The sequence below is a fragment of the Pelophylax lessonae genome (assembly GCF_965119305.1).
Source record: "Pelophylax lessonae genome assembly, chromosome: 8".
Classification (NCBI taxonomy): Eukaryota; Metazoa; Chordata; class Amphibia; order Anura; family Ranidae; genus Pelophylax; species Pelophylax lessonae.
The window spans coordinates 212,910,009-212,936,804 of record NC_138775.1 but is presented as its reverse complement, the minus strand read 5'-3'; the positions used below and the strand labels follow the sequence as shown (position 1 = coordinate 212,936,804).

At 42.8% G+C, this 26,796-nt stretch overlaps 1 protein-coding gene across 4 annotated transcripts in view; it reads right to left on the bottom strand.

Moving 5' to 3' along the window:
• LOC309561733 (pre-B-cell leukemia transcription factor 1) overlaps positions 1 to 26,796 on the bottom strand; it is a 274,761-nt gene that overhangs the window by 197,340 nt on the left and 50,625 nt on the right. For all 4 annotated transcript variants that reach the window (XM_082265729.1, XM_082265731.1, XM_082265730.1 and 1 more), the window contains exon 2: positions 21,010 to 21,083. In XM_082265729.1, coding sequence (XP_082121855.1) covers positions 21,010 to 21,083 — 74 coding nt within the window. The remainder of the gene's footprint in view (positions 1 to 21,009; positions 21,084 to 26,796) is intronic.

Sequence of the window (26,796 nt, the reverse complement as noted above, 5' to 3'; positions counted from 1 at the left end):
GAAAACCAACAATCCATTAGAAAACGACCACTTTCCAATGAGGCTAGTTAGCTTAAGCCTTTAACAAGAAAGGAGGCTCCTGGGTACATCCTTTGTTTCCCCCTGCACTGTGTGCCCGGCTGTCTAGTGTGCCCGAAGTTAAAGAGGAAGATACGGGAGATACTATTTCTTTAGCATTTCTTTCTTTAGTAGCTGGCACAGCTGGAATACTGATCTGATGCCTGAGGGATCCGAGCCTCTCCATGGCCGCTCTCTGCATGTATTAATAACAATATTATGGTGTTAATAAAACACTCAGCCCGCACAATGAGTGTTGCAGAGAGCCTATTAGCATAACAATGCAGTGTCGGGAGCTGCCTCTCTCACAAGCCCCATTATCCAAGTACATTCTATACATCAGGCTCTGCTCCTGATCTGCAGAATTACATTGTGTGAGAGTGCAGGCAGTGACTCCTACTGAGTCTTAACCACAGACTAGGAACTAAATGAGGGGCTTAGGCCTCTCAATTGTGGAGCTTGTTGACTGGATAAAAGCCCCAGATTTAGAATAATAAGGGATTCTCTCGTTTTTAAAGTCAGGTTTGGAAAACAACAGACTCTTACCATCATTTAGTGTCCAATATGACTGAACATGGCACTCAAATACTCCATGACCCACTATTATTTTTTTTAAAGTGGACCTTCCCACCACCCCTTCCCTTATATGAAACTACCAGTACACTATTGTATATACCATTGCAAAATAAAGAAAGTAATTAGAAAATTCTTGCCTCCTTGTTTTGAATGTGCCCACATGTTAATGCTCCCCTTTTCTTGTGCCTCTCGTCCCATGCCACCATCTTAAAAAGAAGCATCATCAGTGGCCAGCTTTTTTTTTATATACTGTAGAGATACAAAAGAAGCTGACCACTGATGATATTCCAAAGCCCCAATCTTCAATAGAGAGAGATCGGTGGCCAGGTTCTTTGATCTATAGAAGATGTCATCAGTGATCGGCTTCTTTTGTATATGTTGTACAGATGTCAAACGTTGCCAGCTTCTTTTGTATTCCAATGCCACCATCTTAAAAAGAGGCATCATCAGTGGCCAGCTTCTTTTTGTATATACTGTCCAGATGTCATCAGTGGCCAGCTTCTTTTTGTATATACTGTCCAGATGTCATCAGTGGCCAGCTTCTTTTTGTATATACTGTCCAGATGTCATCAGTGGCCAGCGTCTTGTTTATACTGTCCAGATGTAATCAGTGGCCAGCATCATGTTTATACTGTCCAGATGTAATCAGTGGCCAGCATCATGTTTATACTGTCCAGATGTAATCAGTGGCCAGCATCATGTTTATACTGTCCAGATGTCATCAGTGGCCAGCGTCTTGTATATACTGTCCAGATGTCATCAGTGGCCAGCGTCTTGTATATACTGTCCAGATGTCATCAGTGGCCAGCGTCTTGTATATACTGTCCAGATGTCATCAGTGGCCAGCGTCTTGTATATACTGTCCAGATGTCATCAGTGGCCAGCTTCTTCTTTTGTATTCCCATATTGCTATCTTAAAATAGAGAGATTGGTGGCCAGCTTTTTCTTTTATATATACGGTCAACATGTCTTTAGTGACCGGCTACTTTTTGTATATAGTGTACAGATGTAACTAGTGGTCAGCTTCTTCTTTTGTATTCCCATGCCACCGTTTTGAATGGAGACATCAGTGGCCAAGCTCTTCTTTTGTATATAATGTACAGATATCACTAGTGGTGTTCTTTTGTATTCCCATGCCACCCTCTTAAGTTGAGACATCATCATTGGCTAGATTTTTCTTTTGTATATACTGTAGAGATGTCAACAGTGACCAGCTTATTCTTTTGTATATACTGTTGAGATGTCATCAATGGCCATCTATCTCTTTTGTATTCCCATGCAATCATAGTAAATGGAGTGATTTGTGGCCAGCTTATTTTGCTGCTGGACCACTGATATCAGTGCCAGATCTAGAGTATGCACTGAACAAGATTTGTGGCTATGTAAAAAGGACATTCTGCTAGCCTAAACTCATATTGCTGAAGCAATGATAAGGTATAATCAATAAATAGCAAAAAAAAAAAAAAAAAAAAAAAACACCTCTCGCAGTTTACCCCTGGAAAGCACTGGTGTTGTAGCCATCCCAGGGGGCAGTTGTGAGGCCAGGGCTATGTGGCCAGTGCCTAGGAAGGCGGGAAAGTTCATGTAAATAAAACATACGTTTTGTAACATATAGTTTTATTAAACTATTAGAGCCAGTTCACACTAGGGCAACTCAAAGTCGCCCCAACTTTGAAGCCGCCCCGTGCAGCACGACTTCATCGCGGCTTGCAAGCGACTTCTCTAATAGAAGTCAATACAAGTCGCTCCGAAGTCGACCCCAAGTAGTGCAGGAACCTTTTTCTAAGTCGGAGCGACTTGAGTCGCTCTGATTAGAACGGTACCATTGCACAGTCACCTGACAAGGCGTGGCAGTGCGAACCGGGAATTAATGGGCCATGTTTATAGATGTGCAGAGATGCAGGCAACTGTTTTTTTTTTTTGGGGAAGAGGTGGGAGGTCCGCTTTAAGAGAAAAGAGCAGGCGGACAGGCTTGAAAATCTTGCCTAATTGCTGTGGTCCTTCCAGAGCAATCAGTATCTCCTCCTTCCGCCACAGGCCTAACATGAACATGCAGATCTATGCATCCGGCCAGGAAGAGGAGATCTTCCTGAGGTATACTGCCAACCTTACTATATGAGGACTGTGGCCATGTACCGGGGTCAATTTGCTATCAGTTTGTCATAGGATGTATGGAGCTGAACTGCAATGAGGTCGCATAGAGTTTGATGGCACTGCACCTAAAATGATGTCGTCATGAAGTAACATGTGGGGCTGATACAAAAAGCAACCATGGAGGAAAAAACGGGGACATGCATTCCCTGACCGGCATGGGAAGTGAGGATGAATAACAGCTCAGTTCCTGACAGGGTCAGCAGGATGATGGAAGACTCTAGATTCCTCACAGACATATGACCGTTCATTCAGCCAAAAAGCAACAGTTTTGTTCTCATCAAGAACGTTAAAGTAGGTCTTTGTGTGACTGAACTAAAAATAAAATGTTTAGTCATGAAGAGAGAAAAAATAATAAAAGCTCAATTGTGTGCTCAAATAGCACTATTTTTTATTTATTTTTCAACAAAATTTCCAACAAAAGAGACTTGTAAAAGGGGGGGAAAAAAGTGCCAAAGATCCGTGTACAGTCTTGGCATGGTTCTGTGCCAGGACAAACCAACTCCCAAACGCTAGTGTTACGCCATCATGGTCAGGCCATATTGAAGGGGCCAAAGACTCCAAACCTGGAAGAGCACCAGGAGAACATGAAAATCAATGACAGAGGGGGGAGGTGACACTGAAGCGCTTGAGGTGATCACTTGTAGGCAAGTCTTCCATAAAGTGAAAATAGGATGTGCAAACCAAAAGATTATGGCAAAAAATTCCATGGACCCCTAAAAGTCTTATGTTGTGTTGGTTTACATCTGCTGTAAAAGGAGACCTTTCAGTAACTTTACAGTTCTGCCCCAATGACCTACCAACATGTCACACTATACAGCAACAAATGAGCTACAGTACCCTTTATCCTTAAAACACAATCTTTGATTAGATTTGTATACAGCTAAATTACATTCTTCTGGTAAAACAAGTGTTTAAAAATACTGTATAGATATGTAAAGCAGTCCCCTAATGTTCATCAAATGGCTTTGCCTAGGCTGTGATGAGGTCATCAGTCTGCAAGCATTTCCACATCTTCTCTTCCCCAGCAATCTGTTTGGAAACTGTAGCTTTGTAGTTAGGCACAAGGCGAGAGGTTGCAGGAGGAGGCTGATCTGTGTCACATATACACTATATTACCAAAAGTATTGGGATGCCTGCCTTTACACATATATGAAATACTTTAATGGCATCCCAGTCTTAGTCCATAGGCTTCAATTGGGAGTTGGCCCACCCTTTGCAGCTAGAACAGCTTCAACTCCTTTGGGAAGGCTGTCCACAAGGTTTAGGAGTGTGTCTATGGGAAGGATTCCTTAAACATGTATTGCTTTTCAGCTTCTCTGCTCCTCTCCTGATAGAAGCTCAAAAATTGTGGTGAATACTAAATTCTGAGCTAAGGCAGAACTCAGTTGTCTCCGGCCCCTGTTCAGAGCACCGTCACATCCTCCTGTTCCACCAAGTCTGTCTTTTCAAGCAGATTGCTTGCTAGGACGACACAAACATTCCAAACAGCATCTTTGGCTGCTGGGATGTAGGCGACCAGGTCACATGGCGATACTGGTTGCCTGGACACAGCTAGCCAGGCCTGAACTGATTGTTCTGGTAGCCAAGCTTCCCATAGCATCTGACAGCACGACACTGTGCAGTTCAACTGCCTGCCTCCTAGAACCTAAAGATGCTGTATGGCGTGGCCACCTGCATCGCAACAACCAATGACCCTATGTGGCCACCTGCCTCCTAGCAACCAAAAATGCAGTGCGGTCAAGTTTCCTGCATCCTAGCAACCAATGAGACTATGCAGACCAGCCGCCTGCATCCTAACACCCAATGAAGCTGGATCACCGGGCCCTGCAGTGGATCCAGCTGAGCCTATCATTACTTAAAAGACAAAAAGGAGTGGACAGGGGAACAGTTTCAACCCTCCTCTGCATACTTCGTAATGGCACTGGTCCCTGGAAAGTGTCTGTTACCCAAGAAAAGCATGGTCAATTACTGCCAATTATATATTTGTCCTCTTGCTAGATGTGTGGTCATAAAGTAGTAAGGGGGGGGGGGGGGGGGACGGGTGGCACTGTCAACCACCACTTAGGTTAAATCCTGTCCCACAGGAGACAAAGTGCACGTAGCATTTTATAAATTTTTTCTGACAACAGTGTGTATTTTGAGCTCCAAATTTCATCCCCTCTCCATCTATAAGAAACTTTTCTTACAGACCATTTATTTACATTGTGATATTTACTACTTTTGTCCTCTTTCTATACAAAAAGTGACTATAGCCAGTGCAGCAGGGACTGGCCAAATATTGATCCATTGATGGCCATTGTGGTTGAACAAAAGGTCAATCTACTGACTGACTTCTGTTCAAACACCCTGTAGGATTTTAGCTGCTCAATCAGTGCAGCAGGATATGGTCAGCAGCACTGATCCGTGTATTCTGACAGCAAGGAAGTAGCCTGCTGTCAGAATAAAAAGACACAGCGGGGAGTATTCCTCCATCTAGCTCGAATGTGTGGATGGAGCAATCAGGTCAGTTTTGAATTTAACCTACTGGTTGAACGTAAAAAAACAGACTCCTCTATGACCAGCCTAACACTAGCTGATTACAGAGTCCACCTGATAAAATTCCTGACAGAGGAAGTCCTTTTTAAGTGTAGAAAAAATCTCTCCCTTCAAATTCCAGACTGTACCTGAAATACATACATTTTTGAAAACCTCTTGAAATTTGAGCATGACAAACCGTGGGTATGGTAAGGAGGAGTATGAACGGAAACAGTTAAGGCATTTGACTATGTGGGGGAGTTGAAAGGAAAGTTTAGGAGTCTAGGGTTCTGTGCTCCTTCTACTGCAGACATGGAATTTGACTGCTATATAAATTGAGACTTGGTCATAAAACCTTGACAGAAGAGTTCAGGAAAGGGTTAGGTTTGGTTTGTCTAGCAATAAAGCAGAGCCACGTTGCAATTTTTGTATTGAGACAAGCACTTAGTGTGGGCATAGTATATATTGCCGTACAAGTTCACCTATGACTAGCTGTTTATGTGCTGAAGAACGTCTCCATACAGTCTACTGTACACTGCTCTAGAGATCAATTAAAGTACAACTAAATGCTCTCCTATAAAAGCCTAAATAAGTACCAAATCCAGTTACTATATGACACACAAGCCACATAAAAGTAAACAAACTTCTACCGTCCCTGACTGAGCCACAACCTTCATTTGTATCTCACATACTCCCCCTTTCAGATACTGCAGCTCAAGAGGGAGGGCTTCAGCAACAAAGGCAGAGCTGTCAATCCAGAAAGCTATGGTCAGGACTAGGTCTGACTATCTGCTAACTGAGATGCTGTGGAACTTTTTTATGGGGACGAAAAGAAGGTAGATGCTCTTATAATTGCTGCAATGTTTTTTTTTTTTTTTTAATTGGAAGGCCATAGTTCCATTTTAAGGGCCAACTAAAGCAACATTTTTTTTCCCCCAAGGATAGAATAGTAAAGAGTTAGAACTGTCAGGTTTCGAATACTGTGTTTGCCTGTTGAGATTGGCTCTCGGGAATTTTAAATGCTGACCGTAGCAAATAAAGGAGATTTTCCTTCTCTTACCATTTTGTCTGACATCTGTCACCTGGAGAGACAGTAAAGGTAATTCTCCCTTATGGAGACACAGAATAATAAAATACTGACAAGAGGTTCTAATCCCTCTTCATGCTAGTAGAAAATGGGTTTATTATTAACCGTGTTGGAATGGGGAAAAAAGGGGGGGGGGGGGAGTCTAAGGGGAAAAAAAAAAGGGGGGGGGAATTCGTCCAGTGGACTACCACAATATTTACTTCTTTCCACAAAATCTTTTCTACATTGGTTGCTCCTGTGCAGTCAATCAGAAGACAGTCCCATAGGTCTCTATTCACACTTGAGCATTGCTCCACAATATTCAACATCTAAAATCCCATATATCTCAATGGCGGCTGTTCACAGATGCCTGTAGCTCAATGCTCTAAAAGCTAGTTTTGAGCCAGAGATGGGCCTTTGGGCCCACAAGACTTAAATGAAAAGGCCTAAAAATGCAGGAACTGAGCATTTTCAGGCTTTAGTCTGTAATCTTTTCCATTAGCTAAACCAAAAATGCCTAAAGCTTGAATAAAATTATTGCCAAATGCTTTCTAAAATAATGTCTCTGTGAGCGATATGCTTACTACACCTTGTTTTGTTGCCTTTATGACCACCATGTACAAACTAAAATGTATACTTTATTACGTATTGCTGTATACATTTTTGTGCATGTGTGAAATCTTTACAGCTCAGTTGTACAACTACAATAAAAATGTATAGTTAAAAAAAATAGGTCTAAAAATCTCTCAGTTTATCTCAGTGGGGGATTTATCCGCCGATCCCCCGCTTAGCAGGCGGATAACAGCTGTGTCTCTGCGCTGTGTGCGGAGACACAGCTGTCAGGTCCTCATTCATCTCTATGGGGGAATCGGATGGGAACGGACCGTCTTTTTGTTCTCACCCGATCCGCCAGATGGACGGAAAATAGGGTTTCCATCCGTCCGGTTTGGACGGATCGGATGTCAGTGGACATGTCTCCACTGACATCCGATGCCCCATAGGGATGCATGGGGCGTTCGTTCAGATCCACCAAAAAAACTGAAAGGCGATCTGAATGGACTCCATGTGTGAAAGGGGCCTAAGGGAAAGTGGCTGGGGGGGGGGGGGGTGGATCATGCCGTGGAGTCAGTCTGGGATAACCCGAGATTAGAGGCGATAGGTTGAAGCACCAATGACAAGCTGGAGCCGAGATGCAGAGGAGGTTTCCAGAAAATGACGTGGAGGGCATGGGGGTGTGGTTACGCATTTCGGGGCAACAAGGACTGCCTCTTTGTCAAACCGACTGCACAGGGTAGGCCAAGGCATAATGATTTTGCAAACCAAATATAAACATAAGGCAAGTTGTAGCCACCAGATGAAAGCACTATTCTGTCTGGGAAGGGGGAGCAGCAATATATATAGGGATGTTACCCTGCCCCTTACATATGAACTTTGACTTGTAAAAAATACTGATGGCTTTTGGGTAGGATTTAGATGATCATTGCCTAACCTGCTTGTAAGCTATAAGCCTGCCACAGGCAGCATAATGTTGTGCTGCGATGAGCAAACCAAAACTGAAAAATGTGCATTTACAGTGCCTATATTTGGACTGACTTTATGCTGTACTAATGCTAACATTCCTGTTGATGTTTACACGCATGGAACATAAATGACCCCAAAAGGCTGACGCTGCTGCTCAGGGCCGACATGTAAAGATCAGCAACGCGTAGGCAGTTGTGCTGAATCTGATTATACACTATTAATGAATGTTAATCCTCTGCATTCTGCAAAAAGGCTGTTTGATCCTGTCTTCTCTGATTCTCTCCTTCCACTGTCTCCAATCTATCTCCTTCTAGAACAGAGCCTTGGGGGCAGGCCGCACATGCTCAGTTTGGTGTGTATTGCTAGAGGTTTTCTTCTTCTTGTTCTTGGCATGTGATCAGCACAGGGCCAATCGGAACTGTCCAAACAGAGGGTCAGGATTCCTGCAGCCTCACAGGACATTCAGGGGAGAATGAAAACTCCTCCTACAAGCTTTAACCAGACACCGATAGAAGTCACAAGTCTGCTATATACCGCTGATGAGAAAAGGTATTTAGCAGTTTGTATTTACTAGGACTATTGCATTTCCATGTTCTGTGTACTGTGGGAGACCAAATCTAGTGAATGCAGACTCCTGGATTTAGTAACATTTTAAAGGGTAAGTTCACCTTTATAGAAAATCTGTAAGGTGAACACTGGACCTCCTTCCCCCCTCCCAAGGTCACGCTATAAAGAGTCCTGCGTTCATTCGCTGAGAGACATCAGGTCACTGCTTTACTGGTCTGGGGATTTGAAATCCCCACGGCTTATCTCCTATACGTACCTCTCAGCGTGTACAGATAGGAGGTATTCTAGTTGGTCTGCGCTGTCACATGGATGGGGCTGACCAATCAGAGCCTACCTAGCCTGTCTGGTCAGCCCTGGAGAAATCCCCAGACCAGTGAAGCGGTAACCCAGTGTCTCAAAGTGGGAGAACGCAGGACTCCGGTATACCGGAACTGGGGGGAGGGGGGTACAGTGCAATTTCTTGGGTCAAAAGAACTATAATGCCCACTGGAAGATTAACCCTCTAATTCTGTTCTGGTGACAACGCAAAAATTTTTCTTCCACTTTGGGTGAGCGTGGTAAACAGGACAAATGGAGGTGAGGAATCTCCCGAATTGAGCCTAGACAGCAATAAAAACTGACCAATGGTCTAATCCTCATCTAATCTATCTAAAACTACAAGTTTAGCCTTAAATTCCAAATGCAATTGTAAACTACGCCAAACAAAAATTAAGATTTCTTCCACTGTAAGGCTTCATGTACACTACAACTTGTAAACGGCCGTTTAGGAGGCGTATTTTTCAGAAGCCCCTGAACCCGCCTCTATGTTATCTTATCTGTCCATGTACACAGGGTCGTTTACAGTCATTTGCAGGCAGTGGAGTTCAGGGACGTTTTTAGGAAAGCAATTATTTGCGTTCGAACGTGTGTTTCCCGGCGTTTCAAGCGCAAAAACGCGACCGAACGCGATTACCCACGTCTAGCGCTTTTCTATTTTAAAGGGGAATGATTTTTTGGACCTTTAGGAACGGTTTTAAACGAAATCGCCCACTAAACGCGGGTGCAAACGCGGCACAACGGACGTTTTAAACGTCCTAAAAAAATTCCAGCATTCAACAACGTCCCGTGTACATGAAGCCTAAATTTGAATTTTAGGCAAGTACTACTTAAACAGATTAAACAAAACACTGTAACCATTTGCAGAGGACAAAAAAGGTTTCTAAATGTAGGATTTGTGTGCAGAGGTTGCTTCTCCTCCTCCTTTGGATGGAGTTCTGTCTGCCCTTGAGTTATGATGACAAAAGGTGAAAAAGTCAGGGAAAAGCCTAAACCACCACAAGCGAACTCTGGATGAACTTAGACTGAGGAGGGAGTCTGGGAGCTTGAATATAACAGCTTTTAAATCTTCTGCTCCTGGAAATGTTAAGCAGAGGGTACCTATATACACGAGAGAACGGTCACCACATCCAGCCGTTAAAGAACGATCATAAGGGCGAAGAACTGATCACCCGGCATGGATGCCCCCAGCTGATGCCCATTGTTTTCCCCCACAGACAAGCCGGCACCGGTGTGCTAACCCGTCTGTGCTGTAGGAACTAGTAGCATACAGGTTTATCCGGTGTGAGAATACATTTCTGTTTGTTCAGCGGTCATCGATTGAATGGATGTTCAATGTCTGTAGGCACATTCAGATTTTTCTTCTTTTAGCAACAAAACAGGAAGTGCTAATAAAACAAACCAACACAGACTTCAACAGGTTAACAGGACAGGCCCACAATAAATAACCTAGCACCGTAGCAGGAAATGTCAAAAATAGGAGCATGAGGATATGGTGTACCCCTGCCAAGATCAAGGCATAGGTAACAAAAGACAATCAATCACAGATCTGTTCGTTTTAAAGCAATCTTTTACTTGAAGAAAATCTGACGCAAGAAAGAAAAGATCAAATTTGAATTAATTCAACCAAGTTTTCCTATCAGATCCGTCTCCCCTTTCACATAAATAGGATTGCCAAGTCTTCATTCACACTGGTACGACTTGTCAGGCGACTTGGTCAGCCTGACAAGTCAAGCCCCGACGCGTCCCATAGTGTAGTACAGGACCGGTTCTAATAGGAGCGAAGTCCGTGCAAGTCGCTCCGAAGTCGCGCTGCATGCGACTTCACAGGTCGCTCCAAAGTCAGATCCGACCTAGTGTGAACGGACACTTATTGATCGATCTGCCCATGTAGTGCAATATGATTTTTTTTTTTCTTTTTTCACCAAAGCAATCTTTGTGTTGAACTGACTTAAAGTGGTAGTAAAGCTTTATCTAAGATTTTGTACCTACAGGTAAGCATAGAATAAAGCTTACCTGTAGGTAAAATGAATCTCTCCTAAACGTACATGGTTTAGGAGAGATTTACTTGTGTAGCCGCCACTGACGTCACCGGCACATACCGTGCCATTCCTTTAGAGGTATGCGCCATAAACAATGACTCCCTTGCGCATGGGTGGGAGTGACACTGCAGCTCGGCCAGTCAGCCGGCCAGAGTCCACAAATCCGGAAGGAAGACCAGGTGAAGATGGAAGCCCTGTCAGCGGTTAGTGTGCCGCTGGAGGGCTTTGTTTTAAGGGAAATCTCTCATAATGTGCTAGTATGTGATGCATACTAGCACAAATATGACATCGCCTTGCAGGGTGAAACTTTTTTTCCTCACAAAGTAAGTTTCCTACTGCTTTAACTCCTTGATGCCAGCTCCCTCCGCCCCTTTAAGGGGCCTTCTTAAAGCTTACGGTCATGTGACTGTTGTGATTGGCTGCATTCCTCCCCCCTCAACAGGGTAAAAGGGCAGGTATTTTTTTTTTTTTTTTAATCTAGACTGCCTCTTTATCACATTTGGCAGAAGGCACCTGCTTCCATTCACTGAGGCTGGAAAAGCGCGGATCAATCACGTGCCAGTGGTGGACCAGAGCAGGAAGACCAAACAAAAACACATGGGGGAAATGAAGTTCTACTTTAAGGTTCACATGAAAGTTTTACTAAACACAGGATGCTGAATTCACTATATCTCTCACAGTACAAAGGAAATGCAATAATTTTAGTAAATATGAAATGCTCACATCTTTTCTCATCATCAGTATATACAAGCCTTGTGACTTCTATCATTGTCCAGCCGAGCACTGGTTTAAGCTTGTAGGAGGAGTTTTCATTCTCCTCGGATCATCCTATGAGGCTGCAAAATCCCTGACCCTCTGCCTGGACAGTGCCGATTGGCCCTGTGCTCATCACATTCACCCTCCCAAGGAAAAAAAAAACCTCTCAAACTATACCCAACTGAGCATGTGCAGAGTGCCCCCAAGGCTCCGTTCTATCAGGAGATACAAGGAGCCATTTTACACAATGCAAACGATTAACCCCTTAGGCTCCACAGTGGGTATAACAAGCACGATTTACTGCATATACAGACCGATTTTGCTTTTGTGGGTTTAATAACCCTTTTAATATCATCATATATTTGTCCCGACTGGGTAACGATCAACTGGTGACAGGCCTCCAACGGTTCTGCATAGCCATATGAGATCAGAATGGTCAGAAACGAACATTGGAGTTTATCTGGAGGTAAGCTCGCTCCAGGGGCACAAGCTTTCTGTGGGATGGTAGGATTGTCCATTTACATTTCACTGGTCTCTGATGTCTATTGGCCAGTGTTAACAGAAATGGTGCAATCAACCGGCAAATCAGATTTCCTTGGTTGCTGCAGCCTCACATGTTTTAAGCCTTGATTTCCCTATATTTATATAGTGTCAGTATATTGCACAGCACTTGTTAATGTGTTACTAAACCCAGAACCTGCATTCACTATATCTGGTCTCCCACAGTACACAGGACATGGAAATGCAATTATTTTAGTAAATATGCACTTCTAAATACCTTTTCTCATCAGCAGTATATAGCAGTCTTGTGATTTCTTATCAGTGTCTGGTTAAAGCTTGTAGGAGGAGTTTTCCTTTTACTCCAATTGTCCTATGAGGCTGCAGGACCCCTGAAGCTCTGTCTGTGCTCATCACATGCAATCTCCCAAGAAAAAAAAAAAAAAAAAAACTCTAGCAATACACACCAAACTGAGCATGTGGAGAGTGGACTTCAGAGGCTCTATACCAGTGATGTCGAACCTTGGCACCCCAGATGTTTTGGAACTACATTTCCCATGATGCTTACCTACACTGCAGATTGCATGAGCATCTTGAGAAATGTAGTTCCAAAACATCTAGGGTGCCAAGGTTCGACATCACTGCTCTATACCATCAGAGAATAGGTTGGGGGACAGTGGAAAAGGGGAGGATCAGAGAATACCGGAACAAACAGCCTTTTTGCACAATGCAGAGGAATAACCCTTTAGGTTCCACAGGGAGTATAACAAGCATGCTTTACTGCATATACATACAGACTGATTTTACGGTTGTGGGTTTAGTACAGGGGAGGACTGGCCCAGCGGGCAGGGGCGCGATTGCCCCCTGGGTTGCCCCATAAAAAGGCTGCACTGTTTCTGCCACAGACATGCCCAAATGATTCCTGGTGAAGAGAAGCAAAAAGTCCCCGCCATTGACCTACTGAGTGTGGGCTAAAGACAAGGAAAAAGCGCAGCCCCCTCCCCCCAGCATGGATGGTGTAAACTGTCTGAGCAGAGGCCGGTTCAATGCCCTACTGGAGACTCTCCTCCCCCAGCCAGCCCTGACCAAGCTGTGCCAGCTATCCCCAACCGCCTCCTGCTGGCCAGGTGGGGAACCTGGATTCGATCAGTAGAGAGTACCTGGAGCGGAGCTTCAGCCTGCAATGGGGGTCGGGAGGAGGCCAGGAAGAGGGAGAGTGGGAGGGGGGCCGAGTCACTACACCATGGTCCTCTGGTTTGTACTTGCCCCTTGGGACAAAAGATGCCAGTCAGCCCTGGGTTTAGTAACACTTTAAAGGGTTTTCCACATCAGTTCCTGCCACTCAAGAGCGAATAATCTTCCATCCTAAACAAGGTAGAGATGAGCCACATTAAACTGCTGAATCCACCTAGGCCATTTACTATCCCTTCATATATTGGACATATATTGAGTTTATTGGTACTACAAGCAAGCCTGTTAAAAGGAAACTCCAGCAAAGCCCTTCGTCTAACTCTTGGACCCTCTTGCATGCCGTGGGCCGAACACGACACATTTTGCTGTAATGCAATTTTTAATGTACAACTCATGTGATTTACTCCTCTTCAGCAAATTTAACATATTGCTAAGTTCTGCAGTGCAGATTTACATTTATATTAAAGAATACATTTGAGGGTATTATGCACACAATGTCATTATGGTTTTATGTGCCCGACATAAAGGGGTTAACAGCGCTGGAGGCAAAGCAAAAGCCTGGAATGCAGAGGAACAGGTAACATTTCCTGCAAGCTGCCTGTCATACTAATTCATGCCTGAATTGAATGGACTGATGGCCCTACTACTAGCAGGCACGGTTATGCGGGAGACAGAATGGAGAGAAAAAGAAGGATAGCCGGGAGTGCAATGTGGGAGTAGAAGCTAAATGACAGCAAACCAAAGAAAAATGGAGAAAATAGAGAGGGGAGCTGGACACTTTTTTTATTTCGTAATAGTGTATGGTCAACAGTAGGAAAAGAACAAAGAAATGCTATGTATCATCAGAAAGCTTACTCAGTAAGGCGAAAGTAAACCTTGCGGAGGCTACCTTAGTGGACAGTAAAAACCGTAGGCGGTTAAGCAGAGGTGGATCAAAATTTGGCTGGTTCAGCAGCGACTGGCCGAATTTCGATCAGTGTTTCGATTGATCAACACACAGCATAGATGGATGAATCTCTCCTGCTGGCTACGGTATTACAACAACTGCAGCTGTAATAATACCAGAACAATGGCTGCATCCAATTGGATGCAGCTGCTGTGTTGTTGACTAAATTGTAGGGCAGGGGTCTTCAAACTACGGCCCTCCAGCTGTTCAGGAACTACAATTCCCATCATGCCTAGTCATGTCTGTGAATGTCAGAGTTTTACAATGCCTCATGGGATGTGTAGTTCCGCAACAGCTGGAGGGCCATAGTTTGAGGATCCCTGTTGTAGGGCTTTATGTACGCATAGCTTACTTTCCCTGGCTGCAGGAAATCGCAAAACACGGCAAAATCGCACCATGATTTTGACACGTTTAGGCGGTCAAAACGTTCCAATCCTGAACACGATTCTTCTGCGTTCATGAGAAGGAGGTTAAAGCTCCCCTAACCACAGCAGCTCCTAAAAGTTAATGAGCATATTGTTGCGTACGCTTTTGTAAAGTTTAGTTTAGGAGCTTAGGCAAAAAAAAAAAAAAAAAAAAAGCTGTAGTGTACCTAAAGTGAATAACTGTAAAGTACAGATTAAAAAAAAAAAAAAATATATATAAGAAAGTACAAAAAGCCATAGCCACTGACATTTCACCTTCCCACAAGGCCCCTTTAGCAAGCAGTCCATGGAGGAGCCCCAACATCAGTGAAAGGGTCTCTTTTTCGTACTTTGATTGCACTTTACAATTATGCACCTTAAAGCTGAACCTCAATAATTTGCATTTTTGAGGTTCACTCATTGTGTGCTGGCTTTCCATGTAAGTATCACCACTGGCCCTGAACCCCCAAAGGGCAAGAAATGTATGACAGTGGTTGCATTGGACTGTTTTTTTGGTGGGATTATGCCACCAGGCCAATTAACGTATGAAGATTGCTCTGTGTATGGAAAGCTTATGAGAAAAGTTTGAACTCTGCATGCATGACTGTTTCTGGTTAGCGAAGCTCAAAGGGCCAGCATGACAGCCAGGCAACTAGCAATGTCAAAGAAAAAGGCAACAATGGCAGACTCTCTCAGGAAATTTGCTTTTACATTTCACGGATTTGATTTGTATGCTAAAATATGATTAGCTGTTACGGTTGGCGTGTTTTCTGTGCTCTTTGAACTCCTTCACAACATAAACTATAGAGTTCAAGAGTAGGTATCAGGTAGTGGAAAATGCTGGAGGCTGTGCGTTTTGAACAGATTGTATATTAAGAGTGCAGCAGGGGAAGGTACACTGAGCAGAGAACATAAGACGTAAAAACACAGTAAGTAATGTTTGCCGTAGACAGATTTTTTTTAACAATACATTAAGGACTTGCTCACAAAGGCCACATTATCATGCAGTTTTTCTGCAATAAAAAAATACTACCGTTTCTAACTGGATCCCTTACTACTGGACTGAAATGCAGAACATTTAGAACAGGGGTCTTCAAACTTTTTAAACAAAGGGCCAAGTCTACTATCCTTCAGACTTTAGGGAGGGCAGAAGTGTGGCCAGTGGGAGTAGAAAATGTCCCGACATCGATGGTGACCGTTAGAGAAATAGTGCCCCAAGGGTTGGATAAAGGCAAGGGCCATAGTTTGGAAACGGATTTAAAAAAGGAAAAACACACACACACACACACTTCGGAAATCTTTAGATCAGGGATCTTCAAATTATGGCCCTCTAGTTGTTCAGGAACTACAATTCCCATCATGCCTAGTCATGTCTGTGAAAGTCAGAGTTTTACAATGCCTCATGGGATGTGTAGTTCCGCAACAGCTGGAGGGCCGTAGTTTGAGGATCCCTGCTTTAGATTCTCCCCATACAAACTATACGCAGTGGTCCTCAACCCTGGTCCTCACGGCCCACTAACAGGCCAGGTTTGCAAGATAACTAAATTACATCACAGGTGATCTCATTTGCTGCTCAGTGATTGCAGTATTCTAGTCTGCATCTCCCCAAGGTAATACTTAAAATCTGGCCTGTTAGTGGGCCCCGAGGACCGGAGTTGAGGACCACTGCTATACAGCATGGATGTTCACAAGAATCAGGCAAAATTTGAGCCATACAGGACAATCTTTTCTCCTATGGTACATTTAGAGTAGACATAAACCCAACCACTTAGGCCCACAGTCACAGTTGTGAATGGGTTCCTTAGTAATCATATGTGGGAGACTCAGAAGAGAGTTCCCAGCGAATACCTGCAGGCACAAGGTGCCATTTTAAGCAATGGCAGTCTAACAGCTCCCCCAGCTGATCGTGGCCACTTCTGTGTCATTGCTCACGGAGCAATTACCTGCAAATGTTCAGAAAGGATGCAAACCAGGTCTGTATCCAAGGCCAATCATTTGCAGGTAATCAACCCAGGAGCGATTACATGTGAATGGCCACGATAAGCTGCAGGAGCTGTTAGGCTTCTATTGTTCTTTACTGGCACAGCTGCCAGCAGGTGATCGACAAAACCCTTACTGGGTCTCCTGGATGTAAAACACCAACACTGGACACATTCACAAGTGTGAACATGGCCTAAATCTCAGAGATCTAATGTCTTTTAAATATGTATTTTTCATTAAAGAATACCTGGTGATTATACCTTGAAAATCTTTGTTCAGGCACTTCCTATTATGGGATGACAACCAGCTCCCACTGTGCTCCTGTGTTGTCACCCTGATAAATGCACCCATGACTGAAACTACAAGCTGCTAGGTCAACAAATTGAACAGGCATTGTCCACCTTGGTTGCCATTGGTAAACTGATGAAGAGGGATGATGAATATGCCCCACAGAGTATTAAATACTGCCTCAGTAAAAACACAATAAAGATTTTAAAGTGAACAAAAAGGATGGACAAAGCCAGTCACACAAACCATGGAGCTCAACAGTTCTTCCAAATATGTGGACAAGCCACACCTTCAGTCACTTTAAACAATGATGATCTTTCAAAGTGTACAATGCCTTTAAACTAGGTATTAGTTTAGTTCTGTTCCCTGCGTTGTTACTTTGCCTAACTTTGTAATGATGGGCTCGCATGTTATGGACATGGGAAAATCGATCAGCCATAACAAACTGCAGCCACATTATTTCACCTTGCTTATCCCTATTCACTAAGGCTCCATTCACACCTATTCAGTTTGTTTTTGAGTGCTTCTGCAGGTTTTTTTTTTTTTAACTGTGATTTTGCCCCGATTTGCATTTTTTTTTTTTTGGCAAATTTGTTGTTGGGCAGAGTAAAAAACGCATGCTTTTCTGCAGCTTCTCCATCGAAGTCTATTAAATTAAAAATGCAAAAAATGCCCCTGACCCTTTCCAAAAATGCAGAGGCAAAAGATGCTTTGTTGTGAATGTGTCCCATAGGAACCCACGTTAAAATTATATAATTATATATATATATATATATATATATATATATATATATATATATATATATATATATATATATATATATATATATATATATATATATATATATTCCTGAGTTTCTGCAAAAATCATGAAAAAACACATTGGTGTAACTGAAGCCTGGAGGGAGATGCAACTTCTTGTTCTTGGTCACAGTGTCCAATTTATGCCTCGTATTTCCTCTGTGCTGCATTACAAATGTGGGAGTGCTAATGTGATGAATGCCTGCAATAGGATCTCTCCATTTCCTCTGTCTGTCTGTGTCTATATTTGATCTAATGTTTGGCTCTCGCTTGCAGAACACTGGACGGAGAAACCCAGGGATTGTTGGATATGTAGTTTCTTCACAGGAAGTGGCAGTACTTAGACTACAGACAGAGGGCATGCATTAACCTGTGCAGTGCCACGTAGCATGTCATGTTTGAACACAAACAGAAACTGATAACACAGGAATGAAGATTTATTCTACTATAGGCTGTGCATGCAGGGCAAAAAAATGGCACAATGAAAACAATCAATGCACATCTTATGCAGGTGAAAAACAAGGTACAGTTTGGTTTTTAATGCTTTTAAATTGCTTCTCTTTCTCTCCCCAAGAATAATCATAAAACAAGAAATGGGCGACCACATATGCTTTTTGCCATCTTGATTTGAGCAGTAGAAACGGAATATAAATAAAAAAAATTCTACGTTTTTAATGCCTTTCGATTTTCCGTTTTAGCAGTAGTCTGTAGTGCAGGAGTACTAGAAGAAGAGGCCTGCTTGCCTCAAAAGCTTGCACTACAATCTATTTACTTAGCCAAAGAATGGTATCAACTGTAAATCCAAACGTCTAGATCTTCCATGAAGAAATCATGCATTCTAAAAGATAGAATTTCAAAGAATGCTTAAAACTATAATACACACACACACACGCTAAAGCCGTAACAAAATGAACCCATCCCATCTGTCCAACAACTTCTTTTTAAGGCGTTTCTATAAAATCAACAATCAAGCACTAGCATGTCTTGATTTTTCTTAGTTTCAAAAAAAAATATTGAAAATGCTACAGAACAGATTTAAAGGTGTGGATGAAATTAGTTCTGGTCACATTGCAATTGTGATTGGAGAGGTTTCCAAAGCCTGTCTATCAACAGAGGGTTACGGTCATAAATTTGGCCACTCATTGCTGAAATGCCATATACAGAAAAAAACGCATCTATCAAAGTACTGTATCACATGCTTAAACTGTAGAATAATTTCAGCAATTTACAAACACCCAAATGGGAAGTGTATGATTATATACAGTATCTCACAAAAGTGAGTACACCCCTCACATTTTTGTAAATATTTTATTATATATTTTCATGTTACAACACTAAAGAAATTACACTTTGCTACAATGTAAAGTAGTGAGTGTACAGCTTGTATAACAGTGTACATTTGCTGTCCCCTGAAAATTCCTCAACACAGCCATTAATGTCTAAACCCCTGGCAACAAAAGTGAGTACACCCCAAGTGAAAATGTCCAAATTGGGCCCAATTAACCATTTTTCCTCTCCGGTGTCATTTGACTCATTCGTGTAACAAAGTCTTAGGTTTGAATGGGGAGCAGGTGTGAAATTTGGTGTTATCGCTCTCTCTCTCCTACTGGTCACGGGAAGTTCAACATGGTACCTCATGGCAAAGAACTCTGAGGGTCTGAAAAAAAATAACATAATTGTTGCTCTACATAAAGATGGCATAGGCTATAAGAAGATTGTTAAGACCCTGAAACTGAGCTGCAGCACAGTGGCCAAGACCATACAGCGGTTACCAGGACAGGTTCCACTCAGAACAGGCCTCGTCATGGTCGACCAAAGAAGTTGAGTGCATGTGCTCAGCATCATAACCAGAGGTTGTCTTTGGGAAATAGACCTATGCATCTGCACTGCATCAAATTGGTCTGCATGGCTGTCGTCCCAGAAGGAAGCCTCTTCTAAAGATTATGCGCACATGAGAGCCCACAAACAGTTTGCTGAAGACAAGCAGACTAAGGACATGGATTACTGGAACCATGTCCTGTGGTCTGATGAGACCAAGATAAACTTATTTGGTTCAGATGGTGTCAAGCATATGTGGCGGCAATCAGGCGAGAAGTACAAAGACAAGTGCATCTTGCCTACAGTCAAGCATGGTGGTGGGAGTGTCATGGTCTGGGGCTGTATAAGTGCTGCCAGCACTGGGAAGCTACAGTTCATTGAGGGAACCATGAATACCAACATGTACTGTGACATACTGAAGCAGAGCATGATCCCCCTCCCTTCGGAGACTGGGCCACAGGGCAGTATTCCAACATGATAACGACCAAAAACACACCTCCAACACGACCAACGCTTTGCTAAAGAAGCTAAGGGGAAATGTGATGGTGATGGACTGGCCAAGCATGTCTCCAGACCTAAACCCTATTGAGCATCTGTGGGGCATCCGCAAATGGAAGGTGGAGGAGCGCAAGGTCTCCAACATCCACCAGCTCCGTGATGTCATCATGTAGGAGTGGAAGAGGACTCCAGTGGACACCTGTGAAGCTTCGGTGAACTCTATGCCCAAGAGGGTTAGGGCAGTTCTGGAAAATAATGGTGGCCACACTAAATATTGATATTTTGGGCCCAATCTGGACATATTTCAGGTGTATTAACCTTTGTTGTCAGTGGTTTAGACAATAATGGCTGTGTTGAGTTATTTTGAGGGGACAGCAAATTTACACTGTTATACAAGCTGTACACTCACTACTTTACATTGTAGCAATGTCAGTTCTTCAGTGATGGCACATGAAAATATATAATAGAGTAAGTTACAAAATTGTGAGGGGGCATACTCACTTTTGTGAGAAAATATATATATATTTTTTTTTTTTTTTTCAAAACATTTCCGCACTTTTTTTTGAAAAACTATTAAATCTAAAAAAGTGCAGTTTACTCAAAGCACCTAATTTTATCTTTAAATTTAGGACAGTATCAACCTTCACTCCTATCTTGTGCAGGGACAATGCTTTCACCTTGATTAGGAAAAGTACATTGAAGTCGAAGTCTAGGGCAGCTGGACAGTTAGACATACTGAACACTAATCTCAGTTTAAAATGTTAAAATGCAGGCTTGTACCCTTTTTCATACTGAAATACCTGCCCAGTCACATTGTGCAAGCCTGATAATTGCAAATTTCTCATGAAAACACAAAAAAAAAAAAACCTAGCTAACCGCATTAAAATAAATAAAAAAATTTACAAAAAATAAAGTGACATAACGTCCATCATATATACTGTTCGCTGACCGGCTCCTCCTCCTAGACAGGGTATTATGCAGTCAATTCTACAGCCAGTCCACTGGCCATGTCCTTACCTGTCTTTTCTTTAATTTCACAAAGCACATTGAAGAGCGCCGGCTTCATTCTGTGGCAGTTAAGGGCATGTTTCCTAGAAATGTCACAAAAGAAAAGAAAAATCAGTCTGGATTCACATACAACCACACTAATAAAAACACAAAATGAGAGCCAGCAATACAGGAATCCTTCAAAAACCATGTTGCATTATATATAATTCTAAACCAGCCTTTGACATCTTTTTTACCCAAAGGAACCTTTGCAATAATTTTCAAATCCAAGGGAACCACTAAGATTAGTCCATTGGTTAGTCATTGGTGGTGGTCAGTGGGAAGAATGCCCCCCACCCAGTGGTCAGGATGCCACCCTTAGAGTCATGCTGCTGGCTCTGCCAAGTGGTGTTGGACCAAGAACTATGCAGGCACCATGACATGGAAGGTCAATAAGCAACAGCTCAAGAAACTCCAAGACACCTCTGGAAGAACCCTAGGCTTCCACAGAACTCTGGTTGAGTATGGATACTTTAAACCTTGCACATTGTACATTTAAAATTGCCAAGGAACCAATAGTAGGCAACTACAAGTGCCAAGATTTATCTTTGCATGTTTGTTCCAGTGCTGGGGGGTGGGTGTTCTAAACCTTAGGGTACTGTAAAAATTAAAATTCCAACACTTCGTATCAGTGCCACAAGCTGGCCCGTATCCTGCATCTTTTCACTGGCCAAAAGGCGACCCACCAGATATGCAACAAAAAGGAAGGAGTTGGAGGTGGTAGCCACCTGTGAACACTGACAAAAGCATACATACATGCTCGTATTTGATGTACCCCTCAACATCTTGAACAGCTCCGCAAAAAAAAAAATAAGAATAATAATAATATTATTAATAATAATAATAATAATAATAATAATAATAATAATAATAATAATAATAATAAGTGGGGGAGTTAGACATTTACAGCAGTTTCTGTGATGCAGCGGATGACCTCATCATAATTTCACAAAACACTACGGCAGTGTGTTGCATTATCATACTACTACGAATATAAAGTATATATGCACACGTGATTCTGCACTTCTGGGTAGGGGGCGAGAGTGCCACTTCTGCTGTGATTGGTCACAGTAGAAGCCTATCAGTGGGTGCCGGCCAATGGATGTCCGCTGGCACCCGCCGATTGATGAGCAAAGACACAGGACAGAGCTCTGCAAAGGAGGGAAAGAATATCCATCACTTTCCTTAGAAAAATCACCACACAGTGTATACAAACACTGTCTAGGCACATATTTAACCCCTTGATCAAGCTGCTTAACCCCTTCCTAGCCAGTGTCATTAGTACAGTACCGTGCATATTTTTAGCTCTGATCACTGTATTAGTGTCACTGGTTCTCACAAAGTGTCAGTATGTCCGTTGCAATATTGCAGTCACGATAAGAGTCACTAATCATCACTATTCCTGGTATAAAACAAATAAAAATTCCAGTATATATCCAATAGTTTGTAGACACTGACTTTTGCACAGACCAATCAATATACACTTATTGGGATTGTTTTTACCAAAAACATGTAGCAGCAGAATATATATTGGCCTAAATTTATGAAAAATAAATATATTATATATATATATATATATATATATATATATATATATATATATATATGAAAATATAAGACACCATGTGATCAAATACTACCAAAAGAAAGCTATTTGAGGGAAAAAAAAAAAAAAAAAAAAGACATACAATTTTTTTTCCCCCATGTACAGCATTGCATTACTCCGTAAAGTAACGCAGTGCCGTATCGCAATAAATTGGCCTGGTAACGAAGAGGGGGGGGGGGAGGGGTAAATATTCTGGAGGTCAAGTGGTTGGGATAAATACAAATTTGATAATAAAGTAAACACTCCATTTGAAAATATGCAGATCTTGTGGTCATTTATATTAATGGTAGCTTTGGATGCACAGATAATGCTGCAACATATTCATACATCAGCTCTATTAATCTGTTAGACCCAATCTTGCCATCTTAGCTTTTGGTATCAATAAATGTGCCCACAGTTGTCAGAAAACACGCCAGGATGCCTCGATTTCAATTATGTCAGTTACCAGACGACTATGAATGACAAATGGGTTTAGGATTCTGAAAATTAACTTTGCTTTTGCGGTAAATGTTTATCTTTGGGCACACCAGACATTCTGCAGACAATGACAAAGACAGTGGGCAGGAGTAACTGAACTCACTGGTATATCATCTTGCATCAAGCATGCTGTTAAAAGGATGTCCTACAATAATATTCAATGAAATATACTGTACTGGTAAATACTGTGATGCCTAAAAGTGTTCAACAATGCTGGGACCAAGGCTGTCCATACTTGCCCCCCCCCCCATTCACAAATTCTGAGCAGATGCAGGAATCCTCCCAGTTTTGTTACTGTATACTAAAAATAGGGAGACTGCCCCACCTCCCCACCATCAGAATACACAGATGAGTGCTGAGCATAGATCAGCACAATGTGCAGTTGTCCGAATTTTGATACCACCCCAAACTCGCTCATCCATCTTTTTATGGACCTTGCTTTGTGCACTGGTCCAAATCACATGGTGGGGGGGGGGGGGGGGGTTAATAAAGGAGTCGGGCTGTTTTTCAGGGGTTGGGCTTAGCTCCTTTGTTCCAGTGAAGGAAACTCTTAAGGCATCAGCATACCAAGACATTTTGGACAATTTCATGCTCCCAACTTGTGGGAACAGTTTGGGGGTGGCCCCTTCCTATTCCAACATGACTGCACACCAGTGCACAAAGCAAGGTCCATAAAGACATGGATGAGCGAGTTTGGGGTGGAGGAACTTGACTGACCTCAACCCGATAGAACACCTTTGGGATTATTTAGAGCAGAGACTGGGAGCCAGGCCTTCTCATTCAACATCAGTGCCTGACCTCACAAATGTTCTTTTGGAAGAATGCTCAAACATTCCCATTCCCTAAACCTTGTGTACAGCCTTCCTAGAAAAGTTAAAGTGGTTGTAACTGCAAAGGGTGGGCCAACTCAATATTGAACCCTGCGGACTAAGACTGGGATGCCATTAAAGTTCATGTGTGTGTAAAGGCAGGCGTCCTAATACTTTTGACAATGTAGCGTATACTGGAATTTACGCAGCCATAGGACTCTATACTATATCTACAGTGATCAGCGTCTCATAATATGACTGATAGGGTGGCAGGAAATCTGGTGCTAACAGACACTGGCTGGGAGGGTCATGGACATTTCTAAAAACATTAATACAGTGATAATACTGTATATTGGCAGTGTACTAATGACAATGGCTGGAAAGGGGTTAGCATCTAGGGCAGTGATGGCGAACCCATGGCACGCGTGCCACAGCTGGCACGCAGAGCCCTCTCAGTAGGCACGCGAGGAAGAAGAGCGCACACCACTGACCGGCTAACCTTTACAAGATCAGCAGTTTTGTGGGGGTGCAATAGTGAGCAGGGCAAGTAGAAGTAAGCAAATAGGGGGGCTTTGGGATGCAGAGGTGAGTAGCTGGGTTGGGGTGCATTTACATATGAAGCATCCCTTGCTGCTCTTCTAAGAAGTAATCCACAGTGGATCAATTTTCAGACAGCAGTTGGCAGGTGGCTGGGAGGCGATATATCACATTCCCACCCCCGGTATTAACTCTGGCACTTTGACAGATAAGTTGGTTTTGTGTTGCAGTTTGGGCACTCGGGCTCGAAAAGGTTCGCCATCACTGATCTAGGGGGTAACTGTGTGCCTAGCGATGTGTAATGAGTGCTGCTTTTACTTACTAATCTGGCTGTTTTTTGACTCTGCCTTTCAGGGAGAACAAACACCCAGATCACTGTTCACTGTACAGAGTTCTGTGTGTTTGTAAACACTGAACTCTGTGTGTGACTGGACACCGCCAATCAGCCCGTTTTTGAGGGGGTCAAGAAACTTGGATCTTCAGTGTGTCATGGAAAGTCCTCTTTAAAAGTCCACTTTTCCAGAAAAAATAAAAAGGTAAAACCAACAACCCACACCCTTCCCACCCCCAGTCCTAGCAGCCTATACCTCCGTGGGTGATAGTTTCATCATCCACGCAGCCCAGTACAGCAGTCCTGGGGTTTTAAAAGCACACTTTTGCCTAGGGATGCTGAAACTGATTAGAACGATTCTGATTGGTCAGTGCAGCCCCTGGGTTGCACTTTAAATATAAATATCTGAAACATTGCATGTTCTTTTCAGCCAGGCCTGCAATTCTTATGAGAGTCATGTCCTGGATCCCTCCAAAGACTATACCAATGAGAAGTAATACAGCCCGGTTCAGGACCTGCTTTAGCCTGTGACTGGTGGATAAAGATCCCAGAATACGAAGGAGGTCATCCTTTCTGGAAAGTAAATACCCCAAGGTACCTGTGCATACATGGTTTAAAACATATGATCCCGGTGATTAGACCCTCAAAATGATCTAAGGGTACAGAGGCGCTCTCCTCCGCTCTGTGTACAATGGCTGAACAAAGTTGTCCAAGGACAGCTCAGTTCAAAGGCATTAGCAAGCGCAATGGCTGCCCAATGGTAAATGCTGCCCATTCATAAACAGCACTGAGTATATACCCATCCATCACTTCAACCCTTTTAATGATGTATGGCAGAAATGAAGTGGTCAAAGCTCCAGTAGGTTTGAATGATTATTTTGTTGGATTCCAATTGTGGAGTATGGTTTGGCCTTTGCCTAAATATTCTGTGCCAAAAAGCATTCCTCGCTCTTACTGAAGGTTGGGTGGTCTGCTAAATCCACTCAATACCCAACATTCAAATTAGCGTGGACAAATAGGAGTATCACCAACAGCTTCTTAGAATTATCAGAGACCCCCAGGTTCAACTCCACCTGCCTCCATCTTCTCCATTTACTTTATGAAGCAGATAAATGAAGTGTGGCATCTTCAGTGGGCTTCATCCATACAATGGAAGGAACAGATCACTTCCACAGTCCCCAATTCACATAAGTCAGGGGAGTGATTCATTTGGAAAACTGTGCATATCTTAGGACTAGATTCTTGTTGTATACACAGTTTTTTTTTTTTTTTTTTTATACTATAACAACATTTAGCAGAATTTTTTTTATGTAACTTTTTTGATTTTTTTTTCCTTTTTAGATCTCATATATAAATATACACTGCTCAAAAAGGTTAAAGGAACACTTTAATCATAGTATAGCGCCAAGTCTATCAAACTTCTAGTATATTTATCTTGTCAGTTAAGTAGCAGAGGGGGTTGGTAATCAGTTTCAGCTGCTTTAGTGTTAATGAAATTACCAGGTGCACTAGATGGGCAACAACGAGGTGACCTCCAAAACAGGAATGGGTTTTGCTGGTGGAGGCCACTGACATTTTTTCCCCTAATCATCTTTTCTGACTGTTTTTTTTTACTCCTTTTGCATTTGGCTAGAGTCAATATCACGAATGGTAGCATATAGCAATAACTAGACCCTATAGAGGTGTCACAGTTAGTCCACCACCTCCAGAATGGCACATCAATATGTGCCATTGTCAGGAGGTTTGCTGTGTCTCCCAGCACAGTCTCAAGATCATAGAGGAGATTCCAGAAGACAGGCAGTTACTCTAGGAGAGCTGGACAGAGCCATAGAAGGTCCTTAATCCATCATCAGGACTGGTATCTGCTCCTTTGTGCAAGGAGGAACAGGATGAGCACTTCCAGAGCCCTACAAAATGACATCCAGCAGGCCGCTGGTGAGAATGTCAAACAATCAGAAACAGACTTCATGAGGGTGGCCTGAGGGCCCAATGTCCTC